Here is a 21,827-nt window from a genome sequence, read left to right as displayed (position 1 = left end):
ATTTAAATAAGACTTTTTTACTCAAATACTACCTGAATCATGAATCAACTGTGATGAACATATGAGATGTACTTACAATTTTAAACAAATACCCGCATATTTTAAGTGCAAATAAATGATAAAAGAAGATTCTAAAAGCTACAGATTAAGTACTCAGGAAATGGCACTACTCACAAACGTCGAGTCACTAACATTGCCAAAGTACGACAAGAAGCTTCTCAAACCAAATCTGGATATGGTTTATATTCCCATAAGTTGGGACCATGAGACTGTTTAAAAAAAAACAAAAAAACAAAAGTTGGGACCATGGACAATCTAATAAGCACAATCAAATCCTCTAGAAAAATAGAATTTGAATCAGCTTTGAACTGAGGAACACGATAAGTTGTCCAGTTGCTGCAAGATAAGATACTAACTCCACAATCCACTTTCATAGACTTCTTTAATTTATCTGCCATTGTGCAAATGTACCCTGTTCAAGTTCGAGAGTAGTGTGTAAGTTCAGGAATTAAGGTAACAAAAATGGACAATGTACTGGTTTACTACTGTAGGCACCCTCAAAAGGCAGTGCCACCACATCCACACCCAATCTCATAGCCACTGAGGGGACACGAAAGCCTCAAACCCGAAGCCTGACATAATCCTCAAACCCAAGCTAAGAAAATTACTATGTACCCTTTTGGAGTGATCAAGAGAAACATCTGTAAAAATATGCAATAGAAAACCATCCCTCCTTGGTGATAATATATTCCACCCCTATCCCATGGGACAGACCATTCAGAACAATCAGTTAACTTTTAAGGCGCACAATTATGCAAATTATGTGTATGTCAATAGTTCAGATAACATGAGTCAGGGAGATGATCTAACCAATCCCCACCCCAACTCCCAACCTATTCAAAAAGAGGTGTCGGGCACAATGCAGAAACAGCTAAATCGGAAGGCCAATTGCATATTCATCTTCTATGGGGCTTCTCAGAGCCATACCTTCAAAGAATGATCTGGGAATATTCAGGCAGTGAGTCAATCTATCAACTTCTATTTTGATCCCTGTTAAGATATGTTTCCAACTGCCCTGTAGCTGCCAAGATAAGACCTACAATTGCAATATCATAGATGTCAACTGAGGTGCAGAGATCTAATGACGTGACAGAAATTCGGTAAATTTACATGGAATTGCAAAGAGATATAAGCCTTCATGCATTTTCCAACAAACACGGCCCAAATTCTCTGCAATTTGATTATAAGTTGAACACTAAGGATACAGCTGAGGTACAGTAATTCCAAGATGCATGTCACAGCATATACATGTTTCTCAATACTAATGGTCATTGAAAGATTGTGAGTGTATGACATCTAAGGTTCACTTGTTTGTACAAGTACCTAAAAATAGAGCTGAGGGCCTCCCAGGCCGTGATTTAAATTCTGGATGAAATTGCACTCCTACATAGAATGGGTGACTTGGAAGCTCTAAAATCTGCACAAGAAAAAAATAAAAGAACTTCAATATTCAAAAACTATTTGAAAGCATTAAACTTACCAGTGTACAAACACCGAACCATGTAAAAAGAAAATCTTCAAAATCAATCTGTTTCAGTAAATGATAAGAAAGAATTTCGTGCAATTTTAAGTCTATAACCAAGTCAAATCTGACAAATGCTCAAGTTCAAGTGAGCAGCCCGGGCAAGCATCAGACCACTAGAAAACCTACCTCCATTCGTCTTCCACTGTCATCCTTCCCTACAAATTTTAGGCCAGCTTCTTCAAGAACTCCAATAACATCTGGGTTTACCTGCATACGATGGCTAAAACATCAAGACCAAGTACACTACATAAAAATATGCTTAAAAAGCATCTAGTTTCTGCTTGAACTAAATTTACAACTAACTTCGTATCTATGCCGATGCCGTTCATCCACATACTCTGAGTTATGGTACCTAGCAATTGATGGCAATAATTTGAATTTGCAGAGACAGGCTGGTTACTTTATGTATTTCAAAGTTGAAGAGTGATAGATAATGCACATTACAGCTTTGAAGTAATGCAATCAGGAGTCTGGAAAAGTGTTCTTCTCGATCCTAGTCTCATTGTGCTTCCCATATGTGTTCTTGAACCCTGCAAGCATATATAAAAGAATAACCATCATGGATTGAATGTAGCATCCATATGTATTTCATAACTGAACAGAAAAACATCACCATAAATTTGTACCTCAGGCATGAAAATTACAATAGGATTGGGTGTCTGTGCATCAAACTCTGTGCTGTCTGCCCTTTCTAAACCCAAAACCTAAAACAAGTAATTAAAGTAGGGCTGATAAATAATCTAAAAATTATAAGAGAACATGTTAGTTAAAGAAATGTTGCTTACGGATCTAGCGAACTCAATCACAGAAATCTGCATGCCCAAACAAATCCCAAGATAAGGAACACTGTTCTCTCTGGCATACTTTGCAGCCAGTATCATACCTCGCACACCACGATCTCCAAATCCACCAGGAACCAAGACACATGCTGCATTCTGCAAATGAAAAATTATAAAAAGCACTTCTGACCATAGATTTCAATGCTAAACCAACACCAAACAGAAAATTAGCAGTCTCCCAGCCCAGCATCAGTAACAAGTGCATGTACATCTAAGCAGGAGAAAGGGAGAAATATCATCAACTGTAAGGCTACTTTAATGGTCAACCTTATCTTTCAAAACATAATAACCCATACCCTCAACTACACAAGCTAGGGGATGATAATTTAGCTTAAAGCATACCCTTAGAGTCTCCCATGCAGCAGCATGTGCTTCTGGTGTCTGTATGAGAAAGACAAATCTTAAGAAAAGACAAATGTTCAACAAGATTAAACCAAATTCTGCATAAATGCTGAGTGCTGGGGATCGTACCACTTTGGCACTATCATCTTCAAGGTCAGAAGCCGCAATCCAATCAATTGATGGTTTTAACGAACATGCAACACAAGCATGCAGAAGGGCCTGTGACAAAATTTAGCATAGTAATTGTATCTTAAGAACCAGGCTGTCACATTCTTAATGATTTCAAATTAGCAAGCAATTTTTTTAAATAAACTCTGAAATGGACAGGCAGCTACAATTCATTTAGAAAATTACATCTAATCACTGAATCGGTTAGCCATCATAATGCAACTGATGTGCAGATGATGATTCATTAACAACAATATAATCTAACAAGCATGTATAGAACAGCACAAGAGGGAGTCATAATAGCACTAATTCAAACAACAAATATAAAATAATCATTATTAAATTCCAGGTTTTAAACTACAGATGGTACACCATCCTCCCACCCAACCTAAACAAAGAATAGAAGCTAGCATCACACCTTCACTACGGATAGATATGAATCGGTAAGGCCAACATACTTCCCCACCATGGCGATCCTAACCTGCAAACATCAGAAGATTCTCATCTCATGAATGAAAATATAAAAGAGATACAGTGTTCCAACATCGAGCACTGCACAAATCTAATAATACTAACAGAATTGGTGAGATTATCATAAGTCTCTGCCATCTTGGTCCAATCTCTTAAATCGGGAGAAGTAGCAATACTGAAACAGAACATTAAACACCAGTAAGTTAACGTAATCAACCCTCCCATGGTCTGTCTTACTATGAAGGTAGCATTCCCAACATCATAATTAATTACAAATGTAATCTATGCATCATAATGCAATAGAAATCTTGAGAGAGAGAGAGAGAGAGAGAGAGAGAGAGAGAGGGCATATATCAACCAAAAGAATCCAAGTGAGGCAGAATTCTATATACAGACTTCCTTGGTCTCATTACACTAAAAGAATTCTCAACAGACTGATGCTGATTAGCCCTCCAGCATCAAAATAAGACTTAAATGTGAATGAAGTCATTAATGAAAATTTACCTTAGTAAATTTAATTGTTGAAGAATCGAATGATGAGCATTTTGGTTCTGAACAGCATTTTGTTAAAGAATATTTAGAACAATAATTTTAGATAAAAAATATAAAATAAGTATTTAAGCCTACAAGGAGACAAATAATTGTTATTGAACCCACCCTAAGTAAGAGAGGAACGTGCCAGATGTTTGGAACATCATGGATATTAAGAATATTACCAGCCTGTAAGAGATCAAAAGGAAAACATAAAATCTGTAAGCAAGAAAAAAGTTCAGTTTAAAAAATTAAAATAAAAATCACAAATAAAATAACTTCAGCAACAACTTACTGCAACATGACAAAATTGTGAAAGTTTCTGCTTAGTGTTCTCCAATAAAGGCTGTAATACAGTCACCAAAAAAAAGATTTATCTCCAAAAAATTTAATGGTGAAGAAATAATGGTAGAATAAAATACAAAAGGGAGTCAAGTGATGATACTGCACCACCATAAGTTGTCCTAGAAACCCTTATATGGGACTAAACAAAAAGCTTCTAAGGCTAAATTGGTCTGCTCATTTCACTTGTGTGAATGTAGGAACAAGAAAGGTGAAAAGGGGTACCTGCGCGGAGCGACATGCTAATAGATGAGCAGTCAAGCCTAATGCTCTTAGTTCCCGCACACTATGTTGGGTAGGCTTTGTTTTCTGCACAAACACACATACATAGTAAGAGTCCTATTCACCCTGAAACAAGTTGAAGCAAATTATTCTAAAATAAATGTCAGCTTTGATCTCGAACCTTATAAACTAGTATGGGGAACCAATGAAGAAGCATAAAATTCAATAATTAAGTGATGAAATCTTACTTGCTCTCCAACAACACCCAGTACCGGTATCAGGCTCACATGAATAAGACAGAAGTTTTCTTGCCCTTGGAAAAGGATTAAATCAACATAAGAAATTTATCATTTAACACAATCAAAGTTAAAAATCCAAGTTCATATCAACTCCATATGAAAAATTTAGTTCCTTTTAATCCTGGTTATCTATCATTCCATTACATCCATAGACCAGAAAAAGCACCGCAGAAAATGTAAAAGAACAGCATATACGACAACCTTACCAACTGAAAAAGACAATTGGCGCAGAGCCTCAATGAATGGCATTGATTCAATGTCACCTAAGAAGAAAGAAAAAGACTTTATCTCTTGCAGATAAACACAGAAAGAGAACAATGAACCATCAGATGCATCTATAATTAAACTATTGCTTACCCACAGTCCCTCCTAACTCTATTACACAAACATCTGCAGGGCCCTCTTTTCCATCCACAGGGATAACAGAAACTGATTCAATCCAATTCTTAATTGCATCGGTGATGTGTGGAACCACCTAAATTGACTCAAACATGACAAGAAGGCAGTCATCAGTACTCCATGCAAGTCAAAAAATAAAAGTGCGATTCTATTGCATTTGTATCATCACCTGAACAGTCTTTCCAAGATAATCACCTCTCCGTTCCTTCTCAAGGACAGACTGATAAAAAAAAAAATGAAAAGATCAAATCTTACTTCTTAAAGAAATTTAATAATGCCTATAAAGTGGATAGAAACCCATCTTCTTTATAAATATAAGCACCTGATATATCTTCCCAGTCGTAATGTTGTTGTCCCTAGTAAGAGTCACATCTAGGAATCGTTCATAGTTACCCAAGTCTAAATCAACCTGTTACGATTGAAGTTTAAACTCAGCATTAGTACCCACATTGATACGTATCTCAGAATCAAGGCCAATTAGTACCGTCTGAACAAATAAGGTGTATTAGGAAAAGAGTAAAGAGCAATACCTCGCCACCATCATCAAGAACAAAAACCTCCCCATGTTCAAATGGAGACATGGTACCAGCATCTGTGTTCAAGTATGGATCTGCAAATTGTTGCCAAATAAATAAGTAATAAACTGAAAGCCTGGGTAATTAAAGAAACGAATGGGAAAACAGACATTTATATTAGAGATAGTAAGAAAAAGAAGAACACCAATTTTGATGGAGGTGACACGAAGGCCACACGCTTTGAGGACGACGCCTATACTGCTGGCTGTGACGCCTTTGCCCAACCCACTCACCACACCACCTGTTACCAACACATACTTCATTCTATATTACTCTCCTTCCGCTCGCACTCTGTATTTGTATTTGAGTAACCTTTCTGTAGGTGAAGTGTTTGTGTTTATGTCTGAGCGGGAAACGTTGAAGAAGACCTAGAACGGGACTCACATTATCAAAGTCCAACCACAATTAGTAAGCTTAAATTTAACAGATTGGATGAAATGAAATTACCAATAAAGATTATAGGCTTCTACTAATTAATAATATTATTAATAGATATTTTAGAGTGCTATTGCCTGTTGATTGATTCCCTTTGCCTATTAACCTCAAGTTTCTTGATGTTTTAAAGCTTATTGTAATGCTGGTGACTGAGGAATAATCCCAATTTCCAGCACCCAAATGTATGACGAATCTGAAAATAATAAAGCTAATCCCATTTAAAGACTGTAAGGGCATTTCTTTTTCTTGCTAGGATCTTCCTTTCCAATTTCCACAGGTTTGGGAGAAAAAAGGTATATGCCTTTTATAGTCTTTCTATTTATTTTATAAACATAATATCACGCATTAGAAAATCTCTAGAAATCAAGGATAGGGGGGTCTTAGGATCTGTTTGATCATGATGTTTTCAAATCATAAAGATGATGTAAACACAAAATGAGCACCAAAAATAATGTTTTAGACCATAAAATGAAATTAAGATATAAACAAAAAATTAACACAAAAAAATCTTATTTCGAGCAAAACTTTTTATATAAAGAGTGTATACATCATTGTATTTATGTTCTCATTATATGTTTATATGAAAGTTTTGCTTCTCCTCGACATACCCTGATACAGTGATACCCCAATGTTTAGCCCACTTGATCCAATTGGGTTTTGTTATGTAGCCTAGTGGATCACTAGTCCATTTTCAATTAGGTCTTATTATGTAGCCTGCTAGGCACCTGACAACAAGTAACAAGAATCATTGTAATTTATTTATAATAAATTACTCATAAACTCAATTTTTGAAATATTATTTATAATAAATTACTTATAAATTCAAGTTTTAAAATATTTTTAACTGAAAATTCAACCAAATAAAAAATTAAGTTTCAGCCCAATTTGTACACGTACGCGCACGGAGGCTAGAAAAATACACTACTAAGTACTCAGTGGATAGCTTAGGCTGCAACTTAATTTTTTGGCCTACTAGGGTTTGAGTTAAATTTCTTTCTCATTTTAAATTTCTAATTAAAGCACCCATTTATTTATGGGTCATTATAATCCCTCAAGTATAGGTTATATAACCTGTGTGGGATTCACTTAGAGCAACTCCAACATGTTAGCTATCTCTCCCTCCCATAATTCGTGTTAGTTTTTTGTAATTGAGCCTATATTGGCTTAATTACAAAAAACTACCACGAACTATGGGATTTATTTTAAACGGGTCCACAAACAACAAAATATTTCAAACGCGTCCACCAATTAACAAAAATCATGAAAAAATGTATTCTGTTAAGGGTTCTGTTATGCGTGCTGTTAAGTGCCAACGTGGACAAGATGATGTGTTTTTTAGATGATGTGGCAGATTTTTCCCGCCCAAAACTTGACACATGGAACCCTACACACCTGAAAAACTCATACCACGATTTCTTATCCCTAAAACAATTTTGAAACTTTAAAAATATCAAAAGCTGCAGTTGGGGCAAAAGGCTAGACGTTTCACTTCCATCTTCCCCATCTAATCTAAGGAAATCTAAAATTTGCGAAAATCAATTCCTTTTTAGGGAATATATTCGATTTCTGACCACATAGCGTGGATTCTTCGCGGTCGTTCGGGTAGAATGCCTGTGTACGGTAAGTTTCGAATCCAGACTTTAAAAAAGTTGTCTTGTTTGGGTCTATGTTTGTACGATAGTGGGTTTGGACTAAAGTAAATATGTTTTATTTGTTTGGTGGGAAAGAGAATGCAGTTGTTGGTGCCTTCATATTAAATAATGCACACTACTTCAGTTTAATACTATTCTTTGTGTAAAAAGTTTGGTTGAAAACAGTGTGTTGTCTATTTATGTCTCTTTGGTTGTAGACATTTAGTAATAGTGGTCCCAAACTTAAAGGGTCCCAAATCTTGGGTTTACTCATATTTTTTTGTTCATTTTCAGTGGATCCAGATGGAGTGGTGGACTACTTTGACTTTTGTGAAAATGACAAAATGTCCCTAACAAAGCTTCATAGTATGGTAGCTCACTTAGGGTATGAAAACCAAATAATTAATTATCATTATAAGTTGCCAGGTAGGGTCTAGATGGTGCATTAACTCTGCTTAAGACAAATAGGGATGTTCTTGATATGTGTGCTCTTGTTGATGAGAATGTGAGGGAGATAGAGATATACTTAGAGCATAATCTTGATGTTGTGGTAGAAAACAAGAAAGTTAGTGCACACATTGAAGAACTAGAAAATGATAACCCTGAAGACCAGGGATTTGAGGATGAAATCATGGAAGAGGCTGAAGATGTGGCAGATGAATGTGACCCAAACATTGATGGATTAAATGCTACAGGAGATGTACCTCCATTGTTTGAGGATGGAATTCATGCTGCAAGGGATTTTCTAATTGAGGAGGGAACTAACTTGTCAGAAGCTTTACGTGTTGAGAAAGGTGCTAATGTAGCAAAATGTGCTAATATAGCCGGGCCGTCAAGGGTGAGAAAATATGGTGGTAGAAGGACAAAACGCTTAAGGAAGGCACCAGTCATTATTGATCAATTTGGAAGAGACCAAGAACACGTTGTTGATTGGAGACCAACAAAACCAAGGAGCAAAAGATGTACCCAGAGTCACTATAAGGTATGCTACTAAAAGATCTAAAAGAATATCCAAACAAGCAGCATGTGTATCCAGAGGCAATGATGAAGAGCAATCAGAGTATGATGACTCAAGTGATAGTGAGCTTAACCCTAACTATGAGTTTGTAGATAGTGACTACAGCATGGATGAGGATGATGATGACTTTATGGCTAATGTAGACCTTGCATAGGAGTGGGTTGGATCATTTTCACAGTCTAGGAATGGAGAGAGTGAGAATAATGTGATGGAAGAAATACCAGTAATTGAATTTGAAGATGATGAACCTGACATGTGTTCTGATGGGGAACTGCTTAGTGTGCAAGATTCTGATGAGGAAGATGATGGGCAACAAGTCCACTATCCAGAGTTTAATCCTGCCACTGACAAGGATCCATAGTTCAAATTGGGTATGTTGTTTAGTGATTGTAAGGTGCTAAGGGATGCAGTCAAACAATATGCAATAATTAATGGAAAGAACATCACCTTTTGGAAGAATGAGAAGTATAGGTTGGGGTGCGTATGTAATGGGGATGAAGCAAGCCAAGGTTTGTGTCCATGAGAGATGTATGTATCAAGGATGAATGTCAATACTAGCACTTTGCAGATCAAGGTGTTTATACAAGAACACATGTGCACAAGAATTCACAAGAACAAGAATGCTACAGTAAACTGAATGGTAAAGATTTTTATTGATAGGATTCAATCTGACCCCAATATTCCAGTAAAGTCTCTGGTAAATGCTGCAGCATCTGAATATAAAGTTGGTGTGTTCAATGATGAAAGCTTACAGAGCGAAGAAGAAGGCACTAGAACTGATTCAAGGTACCTAGAGACAACAATATAGTCTGCTGTAGGACTACTGTGATGAACTCAGAATGACCAATCCAGGCACAACTTGCAAGATTAAGTGTGATGGATCTAGGTTTCAAAGACTGTATATGTGTATGGGAGCTTGCAAGAAGGGGTTCAATGATGGTTTTAGACCAATAATTGGTCTGGATGGGTGTCATCTAAAGGGGGTGTATAGAGGTCAGTTGCTCAGTGCAGTGGAAATAGATGCAAATAATGAGACATGGGTTATTGCATACACTGTGGTGCAAATGGAAAATAGACACTCTTGGACATGGTTTTTGGGTCTGTTGGTGAATGATGTAGAAATGGAAAACCAACATGGCTGGACATTTATTTCTGACAAGCAAAAAGGGTTGCCAGGAGCTTTTAATGATGTGGTCCCCAATTGAGCACAGGTTTTGTGCTAGACATTTGTTTACCAATTTTAGGAAAGCACACAAAGGTAAAGTACTTTCTGATGCATTGTGGAAGGCTGCCAAGGCCACTTGTGTTCAACATTTTGGGAAAGCAATAGAGGAATTAAGGTTGTTGGATGATGGGGCATGGAGATGGCTTGTTGCCAAACCACCAAGCCCATGGTCAAAGTCCCACTTCAGTACATTTGTGAAGTGTGACATGATTATGAATAATATGTGTGAAGGCCTTCAACCAAAACATACTACAAGCCAGAGACAAGCCTATTATCACAATGCTAGAAATGATAAGATGTTTGCTAATGAGGAGGATCCAAATGAGGAGAGAGAAGATGAAGAAATGGCCTCATAAAGTATGCCCTAAGATTTGGAACAAGCTGCAAGATAGAAAAGTATAAGCTGCCACCTATACAACCATGTGGTCTGGTGGCCCTAAGTTTCAAATCAATGGTGGGGCAGGAGAGCAGGTTGTAGTGGATTTGGACTTGCACATATGTGAATGTAGAAAGTGGCAGTTGTCTGGGTTCCCATGCAAACATGTCATTGCTGCTATTTTCTATAAAGGAGGAAAGCCAGTGGAGGAATATGTGGATAAATGTTGTTTGAAAGATACTTATATGAAGTCATATGACAATTTGATACTGCCCATGAATGGGCAATCAATGTGGTTGAGAACTGAACACACACCTTTGATGCCACCATCGTATACAAGGCAGCCTGGAAGACCAAGGAAGGTGAGGAAGAAGGATCCCAATGAGACACAAAGCAAGACAAGACTTGGGAAAAAAGGTGTGGTGATGAGATGTGGACAATGTAATACAGAAGGTCATAATACTAGGACTTGCCATAGGTATCTCCCACCAAAGCTACCTGGCAGAATGGGTAGGCCAAAAAGAAAGGCACCAGAAGCTCAGCAAGGCCATGAGGAAGAAGAAGCAAGTGGATCAACACCACAACCATCCCAAGCACCTGGTATATCACAAGGAAACACACAGGTTTGCATATCATAGTGAAATGAATTTGGACTACTTAGTGTGAATAATATACAATATATTACTGATAGTGTGTTGTCATACACGCAACCCAGGCCTTCACTGTACTTGCAAAGTTAAGGACAAAAGATATGGGGAAAAGGAAAACCAAAGTAAGAGTTACAAATACACTCATATTTTCTTTTTGCTATATAAGTGTTTGCAAGGTTATCTCTTGGACATTTTATGACGATCAATTTGCTTGAATAAGCTAAATATGCTAACAGAAATAATTTTTTTTTTCTCAATTGTGTAATTAAACCACATGGAGTGTTTATTGTTACAGATAACACTTAAGTAGCATACATGAACTCTTTTTATGACACGATGCACTGGAACTGATTCACTGTTATCAACCATGCAGGTGAGCCAAGCAAACAATGGTGGACACAAAGATGCTGACATGACACAAGGATCAAGCTAGGGAGTCATATCGCTGCAGGAGGAAGGAGTGTTTTTTTAAAAACAAGACTGTTATTTTTTATGGAATATCTTGATTCATTTTGTTGACATATTGTATAATTTTGGAAAAGTAGACTTATACACATGGCCTTTAATAGAACCACGACATCGTGATTTTCCTCTCTCTTCTTCTATACACATAAGCAAAGATTCTTCATATTCATCATCAGCATCTTCATTATCGTTGTTCATATACATATCACATAAATAATGACTTGCAGATGAACGATGTGCCATAGATGGTACTAAAAAAAAAGAGTTTGCAAAGAAAGGAAGTTGAAATATGAGAAAGAGAGAGAGAGAGAGAGAGAGAGAGAGAAATCTGGTTTACTGTTGGCCGGGGAAGTGAGGATATGGCGTTCGAAAAATAGTCAAACATTAATGTGAACAACGATAAAATCAATCTGGTTTGCTATTGAAGCAAATTATTGTCACATTTTCACATTTAAAGAAATAGTCAAACATTTAATGTTAGCTAAAATAAAGAACATTGTTGGAGTAAGATTTTAAAATTAGTTAGCTAAAATAGGTTTTTAAGTCTTTTTGCACAAATTTAGCTAGAATATAGGTAAGCTTATTGGAGTTGCTCTTACATTGTTGTGGACAGGAAATTTATGCCATGTGAAAAAAAAAAATTAAAAAAGCCAACTAAATTAGTATATGTTAAAAAAATAAAAACAATAAAAACAATTAAAAAATTAAAAAAAACAAAAAAACTCTTCATTGTCCCTACCTCTCCCACCTCCCTCATTCCTCCCTTTCTCTCTCATCCCTTTCCTCATCCCCCTAGGAAGATTTGCCTACCACTTGATCCCGACTCCAAACCTAGCTTACCAAGAACCAATCTCAAATACGTCGGAGACAATCTTTGCATCATCTTTGAGCAAGGGGACAACTAGCACAGTGGCAAAAATTTCCCCAACAACGGCAAACATAGCTGTACAACGACAATCGTTCTTCCTTTCCATAATCCACCATAAGAATGCAAGAATGAATCTCAACTTACAGCCTAATAGTGATGATTAGCATGTTAGAAATTACATGGTTACACGGTTAGAAATTAGAAGGTCAAATGACACTTTTGGTGTTTGTACTTTCATGAAATTTCCACTTTGGTCTTGTTCATTTAATTTGGAAATTTCAGTCATGTACTTAAAATAGGGGGTCTTAGGATCTGTTTGGTCATGATGTTTTCAAATCACAACTCAACGTGTTTAGATGATGTAAACACAAAATGAGCACCAAAAATAATGTTTTAGACCGTAAAATGACATTTAAGCATTAACACACACAAAATCTTATTTTGAGCAAAAATTTTTATGTAAATGGTGTATACACCTTTGTATTTATTTTCTCATTCTATGTTAAAGATAGACACACAAACTTACATGAAAGCTTTGCTCCTCCTCAACATACCCCAATGTTTTGTTTTGGTAACATAGCCCACTTGATCTAATTGGGTCTTGTTATGTAGCCTAGTGGATCACTAGTTCATTTTCAATTAGGTCTTATTATGTATCCCGCTAGGAACCTGACAACTAGTAACAAGAATCATTATAATTTATTGAGATAATTAGACTTAGGTCATTTAGAAAAATAGTTTTTAGATGGAGACCGGGGGTGTTTTAAAATTTATAAGAAAATTCTTTTAATTCATAATCATTTATAAGAAAATTCTTTTAATTCATAATAAACTCCTTTTAATTTATAAGAAAATCATTTTAATCCATAATAAAGTCCTTCCCCAATTTGAAGGATATTTTCCTCTATTTGAAGGGTATTTCCCCTCTTAGGGTGTAGAGTGGGCTTTGTAGAGGCTGCATGTTAGGTTTTAACTCCGAAATTTTGGGCGAAGCCCAAAATCTTGGAGTTAAAACCTAACATAAAACCGTAAAAGAATAAAAATTAAAGGACTTAATTAAAAACCCTAAATCATTACTGGTCTTAGTCTAAGAAAGACTCATAAAATAAACTAAAGTCTAAGTCTCCCTAATTTATTTATGGGTCAATTACACTTTACATCTCTCAAGTATAGATCATTTTTTACTTTGGTACCCGATATTCAAAATGTGTTAATGTAAAACCTAAAATTTATGAAAAATGCAATGTGCCCCTTCTGTTAGCTTTGTTACTAATTTTGACTACATATAGTAATAATAGCATGTGTGAGATTCACTTACGTTGATGTGGACATGAAATTTATGCCCTGTTGGAAAAAACAAATTAAACAAACCAGCTAAATTTGTATGTCAAGAAAATAAAAATCAATTAAAAAATTGGAAAACAAAAAACTCTTCATTGTCCCTACCTCTCCTACCTCCCTCCTTCCTCCCTTTCTCTCTCATCATTTTCCTCAACCCCTCAGGCAAATTTGTCTACTACTCGATCCGAACCCCAAACCCAACTTACCAAGAACCAATCCCAAATGCGTTAGAGACAATCTTTGTATCTTCTTTGAGCAAGGAGACAACTAGCACAATTGAAAAAATTTCCACCACAACAGTAAACACAGCTGTATGGCGACAATCATTCTTCATTTCTAGAATTCACCATAATAATGCAAGAATGAATCTCAACTTAAAGCCTAATAATGATGATTAGCATGTTAGAAATTACAAGGTTACAATGTTAGAAATTAGAAATCAGATGTCGGAGGAGATGAGGGAGAAAAGTGAGTTGGGTGACGAGAGAGGAATGAGAACTGAACAAATCTACCATGGGAAAAGATGAAGGAACTGGAACAGAAGAGATAAGGGAGGAGGGAGAGATAAGGATGAGTGAGATAATATTTTATATTTAGTTTTAATGTTATCTTTTATTTTATTTTTAACATATAATAGTTTAGCTGTCTTTTTTTAATTTCTTTTTTATTTTATTTTGTTTGTTCTATATTTTATGGTGCATGTTAGGATAAATGAGTTCCACATGTGCCACATAGTCAAAACGAACAGAAAAGTTAGCAGAATGAGTACATTGCAATTTTTATAAAAATTTAGGTTCCATATTATAATATTTTGAACATTGAGTATCAAAGTGAAAAATTACCCATACTTGAGGGGTGCAAAGTGTAATTAACCCTTTATTTATAATTGTGGTTTTGTGGAGGAGTGGAAGTGGCGTCGTTTCGTGCGTGCCCACCTTTCTGATCATTTGTGTAATAGAGAGAGGTCATGCTCATGAAGCATGATCTTCATTTTCTTCTATAACCAGTTATTACATAAAGAGACAATACTCAAACTGTGACTGTCGCTTCCCAAGGAAATTCATATTCGTAAAATGAGGATGAAATAAATAAGTAATATTAGCAATGCGTCCAGAGTCGAACTCTGCTGGAGCAGCAGAATCTTCTTCATCACCATCGCCAACGTCAACATCAACATCGTCTCCATGTGGAAAGCGAAACAGAGATCCTGAAGATGAGGTTTACCTCGACAATTTCCACTCTCACAAGCGTTATCTCAGCGAGGTTTCTTTTTCTTATGCATATCATTTTTTCAATTTTATTGTTTTCTTCTAAAAATGTATACTTTACTCTCTCTCTCTCTCTACGTCATCTTTTTTATTTTGTTTTTGTTTGGTTGATGGAATCATGCTTGAAAATTTTCTGTTTTCGTTTGAACCCCTTTCAAGAATGAAATTTGCTGCCTCTTTGTTCACTTGTGGTTATTGGGTTTTCAATGATTTTTCTCTAGAATTTCTTTATTTATTTTTTTAATAATATGGGCCATATGGCTTATCCCATTGAAGAACATTTAGCTCTATGTAATGTAGCAGAGAGTTCAATCAATACACCTTCTAAGTCCTTCATTCCCTCACAACTTGTTTCTTTTGCAGATAATGGCATCTAGTTTGAATGGACTCACAGTTGGAGACCCACTCCCTGAGAATCTCATGGAATCTCCAGCAAGGTCCGAAACCATGTTTTCTCCAAGGTAAATTCTTATATCACTCTTAAGTCAAGCTTACTTATAAATTACTTAAATTATTATTTGGTTTTGAAATGAAAACTTTCTCAACTGTTCGGCTTTTCCTCCTCACATAACTATGTCTATCTTGGTTAATTAACTGTGCAACTTTTATGATAACTTTCTGCTTCATATTGTAGACTTTGTTTTAATAATTTCACATGCCTTAAAATTGAAATTCTAGGTGTTATTACATTTATTTAATACAAGTTCTCTATGAAGCAGTCCTAGCACTACTGAGGGCTTTTACTCTGTGTTTTTTCATGTACGGGGCTTGTGCCAAAATTTTCAAGCCAACATTATACCTCATAAGTCATATGGCACAGCACTATTAATAAATTTCTTAGGATTACAGGTCATGGTCTCTTAGTGAGTGTTTCATAGGATTACAGATCATGGTTTCTTTGTTGTGACACTCACTGGAGCTACATAATGGGCCCAGATTTCAATCTTGTGCCAGATTAAAGGTTCCTGTGTATTAGTTCACAGTATGAGATTTGCTCGACATCTTATAGTTGCATGCCCCAAGCAATATGGGGTCATATGTTCTTACATACTTTTGGAGCTTCCATGTTTCGGACTGGAAGCATTGTCTTCAGGGTAGCCTTAAGGTTCATATACATGGCATTAAATCACAATGAACTGACAATTATAGAAATTGAAGCACTGTTTGACATGCAATTCAGTATATCACCACCTTTTTCCAGGAAATATGGTGGTGTTTTGGCAATAATATATGGATATACGTCCAAATCCTTGAATGCACAATGACAAAAAAGGATCACCCATTTTTGGTTTAGTTTGGCTCTTGTTCTTTTTACGAGAAACAGGTGCAGATTGCTTCAGAAAGTCTAAATGCAGATTTGCATAGTAGGGATTTTCTATTTTTAATTTTATGGAAGTAGGCAGCTTGAATGATAGCCAGATATAAGACATTAGCATCAATTATCCTCAGCATCTCTTCACCGAATCTTATTTAATTTCCCTTAAGTCCTTGTTTTCCACCTTAAATATGAGTTATCTCTTAATAATAATAGCATTGCATTCTCCATTTTGATCCATCCTAGTAAAGGGAAAAAACTGTATTTCCTTTATTATGCTCAATTGTTTATATTTTCAAACTTTATGTTTACAGGGATGAGATGTCCTTGCAATATTCACCAATGTCAGAGGACTCAGATGACTCACGATTTTGTGAGAACCCTGTAAACAGTTGCTCCTCTCAACCTGACAGCGTCCCCTCTAGTCCAGTCTCTCCATATAGGTACCAAAGGCCACTTACAGGGTTTCCTTCCAATGGTTCGACTAGTTCACATCCTTCACATGGATGCACTGTCACTAATTTCAATTGCTCGCAGCCTCGTCAACGAGGCTCTGATTCGGAGGGGCGATTCCCGTCATCACCTAGTGACATTTGCCACTCTGCTGACTTGAGGAGGGCTGCACTCTTGCGGTCTGTGCAGATGAGAACACAGCCTGTTGGCCCACCATCTTATGAGCTACCATTTGGTTCAGGACAAGAGCCTGTATCAAATATTGAAGCTGAAGAGGGGTCATGCTCCTATATGAAGTCTTTAGTTGATGAAAGGGAATATCCGATTGCAGAGTGTTCTATGGTCATCTCAGAGCCTGATTTTAAACAAGAAAAATCATGCAGGATGTTGAATATGGATGTGAAAGGGAATCATTCTGCAGATTAAATGCTTCAGCGAGATGTATTTTGCATGATTATTTGCGGAACTGGAGTGCAAAATGAGCTTTTGGGTTCTCTCTTTTTTGCATATGAAAAGAAGGCTATGAATCACAGTTCTTGCTGCTAACTGTTGGGGGGTGGAAACTGGAAGGTACTTTTTTCTACCGTTAATTTGGGAGGAGGTGCATCGTCTCCTTTACGCTAGGGAGTAGGGACAGCTTATCTAACGCTATTATGAGATTATTGGAAATTTGTCATGTAAAATCATTCTGACATTTGTGAGCAGAGAGCTTCCATTTCCAAAGAAATGATTTCATGCCCACTCGGGACTCTGTTAATAACTTAATATTTGAATGATCTGAACTCCTAATTACGCGTGGAGCTGGAGACGGGTGTCCCTCTTTCCTTCCATTTTCTTAGCAAAACAGAAGTGGGCAATGATTGATTAATTGGCGATTGTGTTCCTGATTGATATTTGTTCATTAACATAATTCGTCAAGATAATAAACCAGGTATTCTAAAACTGCAAGATTTTGTTCCTTGAGGCGGCTGCAAAAATTTTGCATCAATGCTGTGAAGTAATTTTCTAGCTTTGACTTAAATCGAAAAAATAATCTTTAGTGCACAAAAATATCTACCACTTTCAATGCTACAAAAATTGTTGATGTATTTTTTTTCTTTGTTACCTATAAAGATTAAACAACTTTTTAATATTTTAATGGTATCCAAAACCAGTCACTGTTGTTGCTATCAAATTTGTCTATCGTTCCCAGCAAAAAAGAAAAAACAATTGTCTATCGGTCAACTTTCTGTCTCAGGTTGGTTTTAAAAGAATAAAGAAAATTTTCTAATAATAAACTCAATTAGGCATCAACCTTTTAAGTCTGTCTCTATAAAATAATAATCGAGAAGTGCCATAAGCATTTCTTTCCGATAATCAAAATCAGAAACCAAAGAATGACATCCAAAATCAGCATTCAACTATTCAAAATTCTCCTAATATCCACTAATCACTATGTAATGCATTAGCAATGGCAAAGTTTCCCCAGCTCAGTCATCGTTGACTTTGGAAATACTACTGCTGGTGTCAGGATGAGCCACAAGGTGGAACAAGGCATTATGCAGATGCTCTAAGTCTTCTGCACACAGTGCCTTCACAATGATTTGCTTTCTAACGTCAGCCAAACGACGGCTTAAATACGGTCCCAATTCACGGTCAGCATCAGTTTGCTCGCTCATCACTGCATGCGCAGAATCTTTCGGATGTAAATTAGCTGACCACGTGTGATCCTTCAAGATTGTATTATTCAATCTGACAACCATACACATATAAAGAAATGAGAACAAACCATGTAAAATTATTCATTCACATATATCATATAAAACAAAAAAGAATATAAACTAGGGGCATATGATTGACACCAAATCCACCACCATCTTGAAGCAACTACATTTTTCTTTACTTTACTAAGACCTGATTCGGTGTTTGATCAAAGATTATCTAAAACAATTTATAAGGTAAAGGTCATACTTCTCAAGGCAGAACTTAAAAACAAATGATATCCAGTCCAGCATGTCAGCCAAAAGTAGTACTTAAACAAATGCTGTAATGCACTTTATCTAAATATATATTTAGAAAATCAGGGAGAAAGAAGTGGAATATAACAATGCAAATGCAACCAAGAATAAAGAAATATAAGTATCTTCTTACTTTCTAATTATGCTTTGTGCTTCTGAGTTGTCTTTAACTCTAAACAAGGCATCCACTGCATCTTCTTTAGTCCTCACAAGCCCCTCTAAATTACCAAAGCACGTGCACATTGTGTGTATTTCAGAATCAGTGGTCTCTGAGTTAATGCTGGTAATTCTAATGGTAACTGCCTCTTGTTTATCCAGTGGAAGAACTGGAAGATCAAAGATCTTTCCAACAACAACCTCACCAGCCAAATTCGCTCTCCTGCTTGATTCTGCACTCTCAAAACATGCGCATTAAATACTTATTAGACAGCCATGGAAAGGAGGATTTGAGGAGTGGGATTGAAGAGTATACTGAAGTATCAACATTACATGAAACACACCCTCATTGAAGCATGTGAAATGTTCATTAACGCTGAAGTATCAACATTACATGAAACACACCCTCAAACTCTACTTAAGTATCAACATTACATGAAACACACCCTCATTGAAGCATGTGAAATGTTCATTAACGCTGAAAGGGAGGGGAACATTGACCACAGAAGGTATGTTCTCAATAGTAATTGAGCTGGACTTTGAAAAGTCGGAAGCATCATTATGGTTAACAATAGATCTATAAGCATTGTTTGTTTCAGTTCTCAAGCTTAGAATGAATAGTTGGAGAAGAGTTACCTGGTTTTGAGGAATCACATTTCAAGCTGGTGCTGCTTTTTGAAGGCATTCCAGATGATTTTCCAGTACGATTAGTTTTCTGCTTGAAATTGAAATTGAGATTTGTAAGAACACATGAGATTTTCAATTCAGTAATAATAATGAAAATTCAAGCAAAGGGAGTAACTACATTACATTGTACAAGTATAAATTAAAAGAACTAAAAGACACACACACACACACACTCAACATCCAGTCAGGACATTGTCAGCATACCCTATAAGGCTCAGGCTTCTCTGTCATCAATTTTGGAGGATTACTTACAGCTTTAGGCACTGGGGAGCCCAATTCTGAGTAGTCATCATCTTCAGAAGATGAATGAAAGGACCGGGGTAGGGTCTTGATTTCTTCTGATTGGGAAATGGGCAAAAGTCTTACGCAAGACAAAGCTCTCGCACATATTAGGTTGATAGAATTATCTATCCTGGCATTGCATCTGCCACCAAAATAGTAAGTTGATATTCTTCTAAAGCTCCAAACAGAAATTGCCATGGTAAGTACAAAAAGATTACGAATTTGAATTCAGCAAATGTCAACACTAGCTTCATTGTTGACAGAGACTGCAGAAACTTGAAAGAATCTTGAGAAGTAATTTATTCAAATGTTTGTAAATAACTAAACTGGGGAATTCAACTAAAGTGAAGACTTTGGCACAAAGCCACAAACCCAAGTCCCTTTGCATTGGACAATTCAAACAAAGATGAAAAAAACAGCCTAATAAGAAATTGGAAACCATATCCACTATACATCAATAATGCATACAAAGTCGGTTGTCTGTTTTCTCTTTTATCTCAATCCCACAAAGTGGTTCTACATACCTGAGCTTTGCTGCAAACGAAATGAAGCCATGCTCACCTGGAAGGAATGAAAAGAGTAATGCTCAGAATGTTTTGAGTTTTGAAGCCAAACAACGGAAAAAAGGGTAAATGGGTAGAGAGAAGGTTCTCACTCACCAATCAAGGCTGTGGCTCGGACCCTATTAGGGTTCAACATTGAGCATCACCAGCACAGTGGAAACCCGAGCCCGCGCTAATCAGCGAGCGACTTAAGAGGTTACACTGCCAGTACGACGACGTTTTTAAGCCAAGGTGGTTTTTTTGGGTTATTTGGGCTTCGGCTTCCACCTCACCAGAATGAAAAGAAGAAATATTACAGACTTGTTATACAAGGGGCCCAACTTTCCTGTTGATAATGGGCTAAGTCATTTGATGCCCAGGTCAGTAGAAGCCCCATGCCTGCCAAAAAGGCCACACAATATTGTTCTTTTTTAGGGGTGTTCAAAATTCAATCCAATCCACTCAAATAGATGGATTCAATCTAATTCAATGTAATTTAATTGGTTAGATGACTGACGGATTTTATTGGATTTGAAAATTGAAAAACTAACATGATTGGATTGGATGACAGGTGACAAATTTTCATGGGAAGGTCCGATAAAATCCAATGCAATATACACAACAAGAAAAATGGGTTGCAGGGCAGAAAAGATTCGTCTTTACAAAAAATAGTAGGGGCGCCCCTAAATGGTATAGGGGCAGTGAGAGAGACAGAAATAATAAACGACTCTATTGTAACTGTCGCTAATTAATATTAGGGGCAGATGTCACTATCTATCCACCCCAATGAGTAATAGGAGCATATATTTATACGACATTACCTTTAATTATAACCGGATTAATTTAATACTCGGGGCCGAATAATAACTGTCCCTACTTTATTTGAAAATTAATTAGGGGCGGATAACAACCACCCCAAATTAATTCAAAAAATTATAGGGGCACTTTAATATCCGCCTCATAGTAATTCCTTGATTAAGTTTGGATTATTTTAGAGGCACTTAGGATTCGTCTATATTATTATTATAAATTAAATTTAAATAATCCGAAAATTATTAGGGCCACTTTAGTATCCGCCTCATATTAATTTTGTGATTAAGTTTGGATTATTTTAGAGGCACTTAACATTTGTCTCTATTATTATTATAAATTAAATTAAAATTAATCTGAAAATTATATATATTTTTGTATACTATTGAAAAATCCACACCTACATAACCTGCTTTTTTGTTTTGTTTTGTTTTGTTGCATATGATATTAATTTGATATTAATATTAAATTAAAAATATAAAATATTATTAATAAATCAATCCCAAAATGGAAACTTAGAGTCCAATCCATTTTA

General features: G+C 36.2%; 3 protein-coding genes across 7 annotated transcripts; 1 reads left to right on the top strand and 2 right to left on the bottom strand.

Annotated features, from left to right (window-relative positions):
* Nucleotides 1-79: 79 nt before the first annotated feature.
* Nucleotides 80-6,418, bottom strand: LOC147280392 (uncharacterized). Of its 3 annotated transcripts, XM_086249885.1 has the most exons (24): nt 6,221-6,409; nt 5,919-6,141; nt 5,729-5,808; nt 5,521-5,607; nt 5,368-5,418; nt 5,157-5,274; nt 5,006-5,062; nt 4,749-4,813; nt 4,504-4,587; nt 4,232-4,282; nt 4,063-4,125; nt 3,910-3,956; nt 3,511-3,580; nt 3,353-3,415; nt 2,896-2,985; nt 2,767-2,805; nt 2,371-2,520; nt 2,212-2,289; nt 2,030-2,115; nt 1,889-1,937; nt 1,712-1,792; nt 1,384-1,477; nt 988-1,096; nt 80-472 (listed from the first exon to the last, which is right to left on the bottom strand). In XM_086249885.1, the coding sequence occupies exons 2-23, from the start codon at nt 6,034-6,036 to the stop codon at nt 1,032-1,034; spliced, it is 1,686 nt and encodes a 561-aa protein (XP_086106011.1). In that variant the 5' UTR covers nt 6,037-6,141; nt 6,221-6,409; the 3' UTR covers nt 80-472; nt 988-1,031. The 3 variants fall into 3 exon arrangements, 2 of the variants coding, with proteins under 2 accessions (XP_086106011.1, XP_086106010.1); XM_086249884.1 differs by having other exon boundaries at nt 5,919-6,409; XR_015123255.1 differs by lacking the exons at nt 80-472; nt 988-1,096; nt 1,889-1,937 and having other exon boundaries at nt 1,421-1,477; nt 5,919-6,418.
* Nucleotides 6,419-14,750: 8,332 nt separating this feature from the next.
* On the top strand, nt 14,751-17,667 carry LOC147280391 (pollen-specific LRR extensin-like protein). 2 transcript variants are annotated; one of them, XM_086251476.1, is made up of 3 exons: nt 14,751-15,045; nt 15,414-15,511; nt 16,680-17,667. In XM_086251476.1, exons 1-3 carry the CDS (start codon nt 14,887-14,889, stop codon nt 17,242-17,244), a joined length of 822 nt encoding a protein of 273 aa, XP_086107602.1. In that variant the 5' UTR covers nt 14,751-14,886; the 3' UTR covers nt 17,245-17,667. The 2 variants fall into 2 exon arrangements, with proteins under 2 accessions (XP_086107602.1, XP_086107603.1); XM_086251477.1 differs by lacking the exon at nt 14,751-15,045 and adding an exon at nt 15,069-15,100.
* A 433-nt stretch (nt 17,668-18,100) lies between these two features.
* Nucleotides 18,101-20,675, bottom strand: LOC147280390 (sucrose-phosphatase-like protein). 2 transcript variants are annotated; one of them, XM_086252273.1, is made up of 6 exons: nt 20,600-20,675; nt 20,465-20,501; nt 19,863-20,082; nt 19,608-19,686; nt 18,949-19,204; nt 18,101-18,549 (listed from the first exon to the last, which is right to left on the bottom strand). In XM_086252273.1, the coding sequence occupies exons 1-6, from the start codon at nt 20,637-20,639 to the stop codon at nt 18,288-18,290; spliced, it is 894 nt and encodes a 297-aa protein (XP_086108399.1). In that variant the 5' UTR covers nt 20,640-20,675; the 3' UTR covers nt 18,101-18,287. The 2 variants fall into 2 exon arrangements, with proteins under 2 accessions (XP_086108399.1, XP_086108400.1); XM_086252274.1 differs by having other exon boundaries at nt 19,911-20,082.
* Nucleotides 20,676-21,827: the final 1,152 nt, after the last annotated feature.

This window comes from Dryas octopetala, chromosome 7 (genome assembly GCF_963921425.1).
Source record: "Dryas octopetala chromosome 7, drDryOcto1.1, whole genome shotgun sequence".
In the NCBI taxonomy this organism is placed as follows: Eukaryota; Viridiplantae; Streptophyta; class Magnoliopsida; order Rosales; family Rosaceae; genus Dryas; species Dryas octopetala.
Note: the sequence above shows the minus strand (reverse complement) of the source record. Positions and strands in the feature narration are given on the sequence as shown.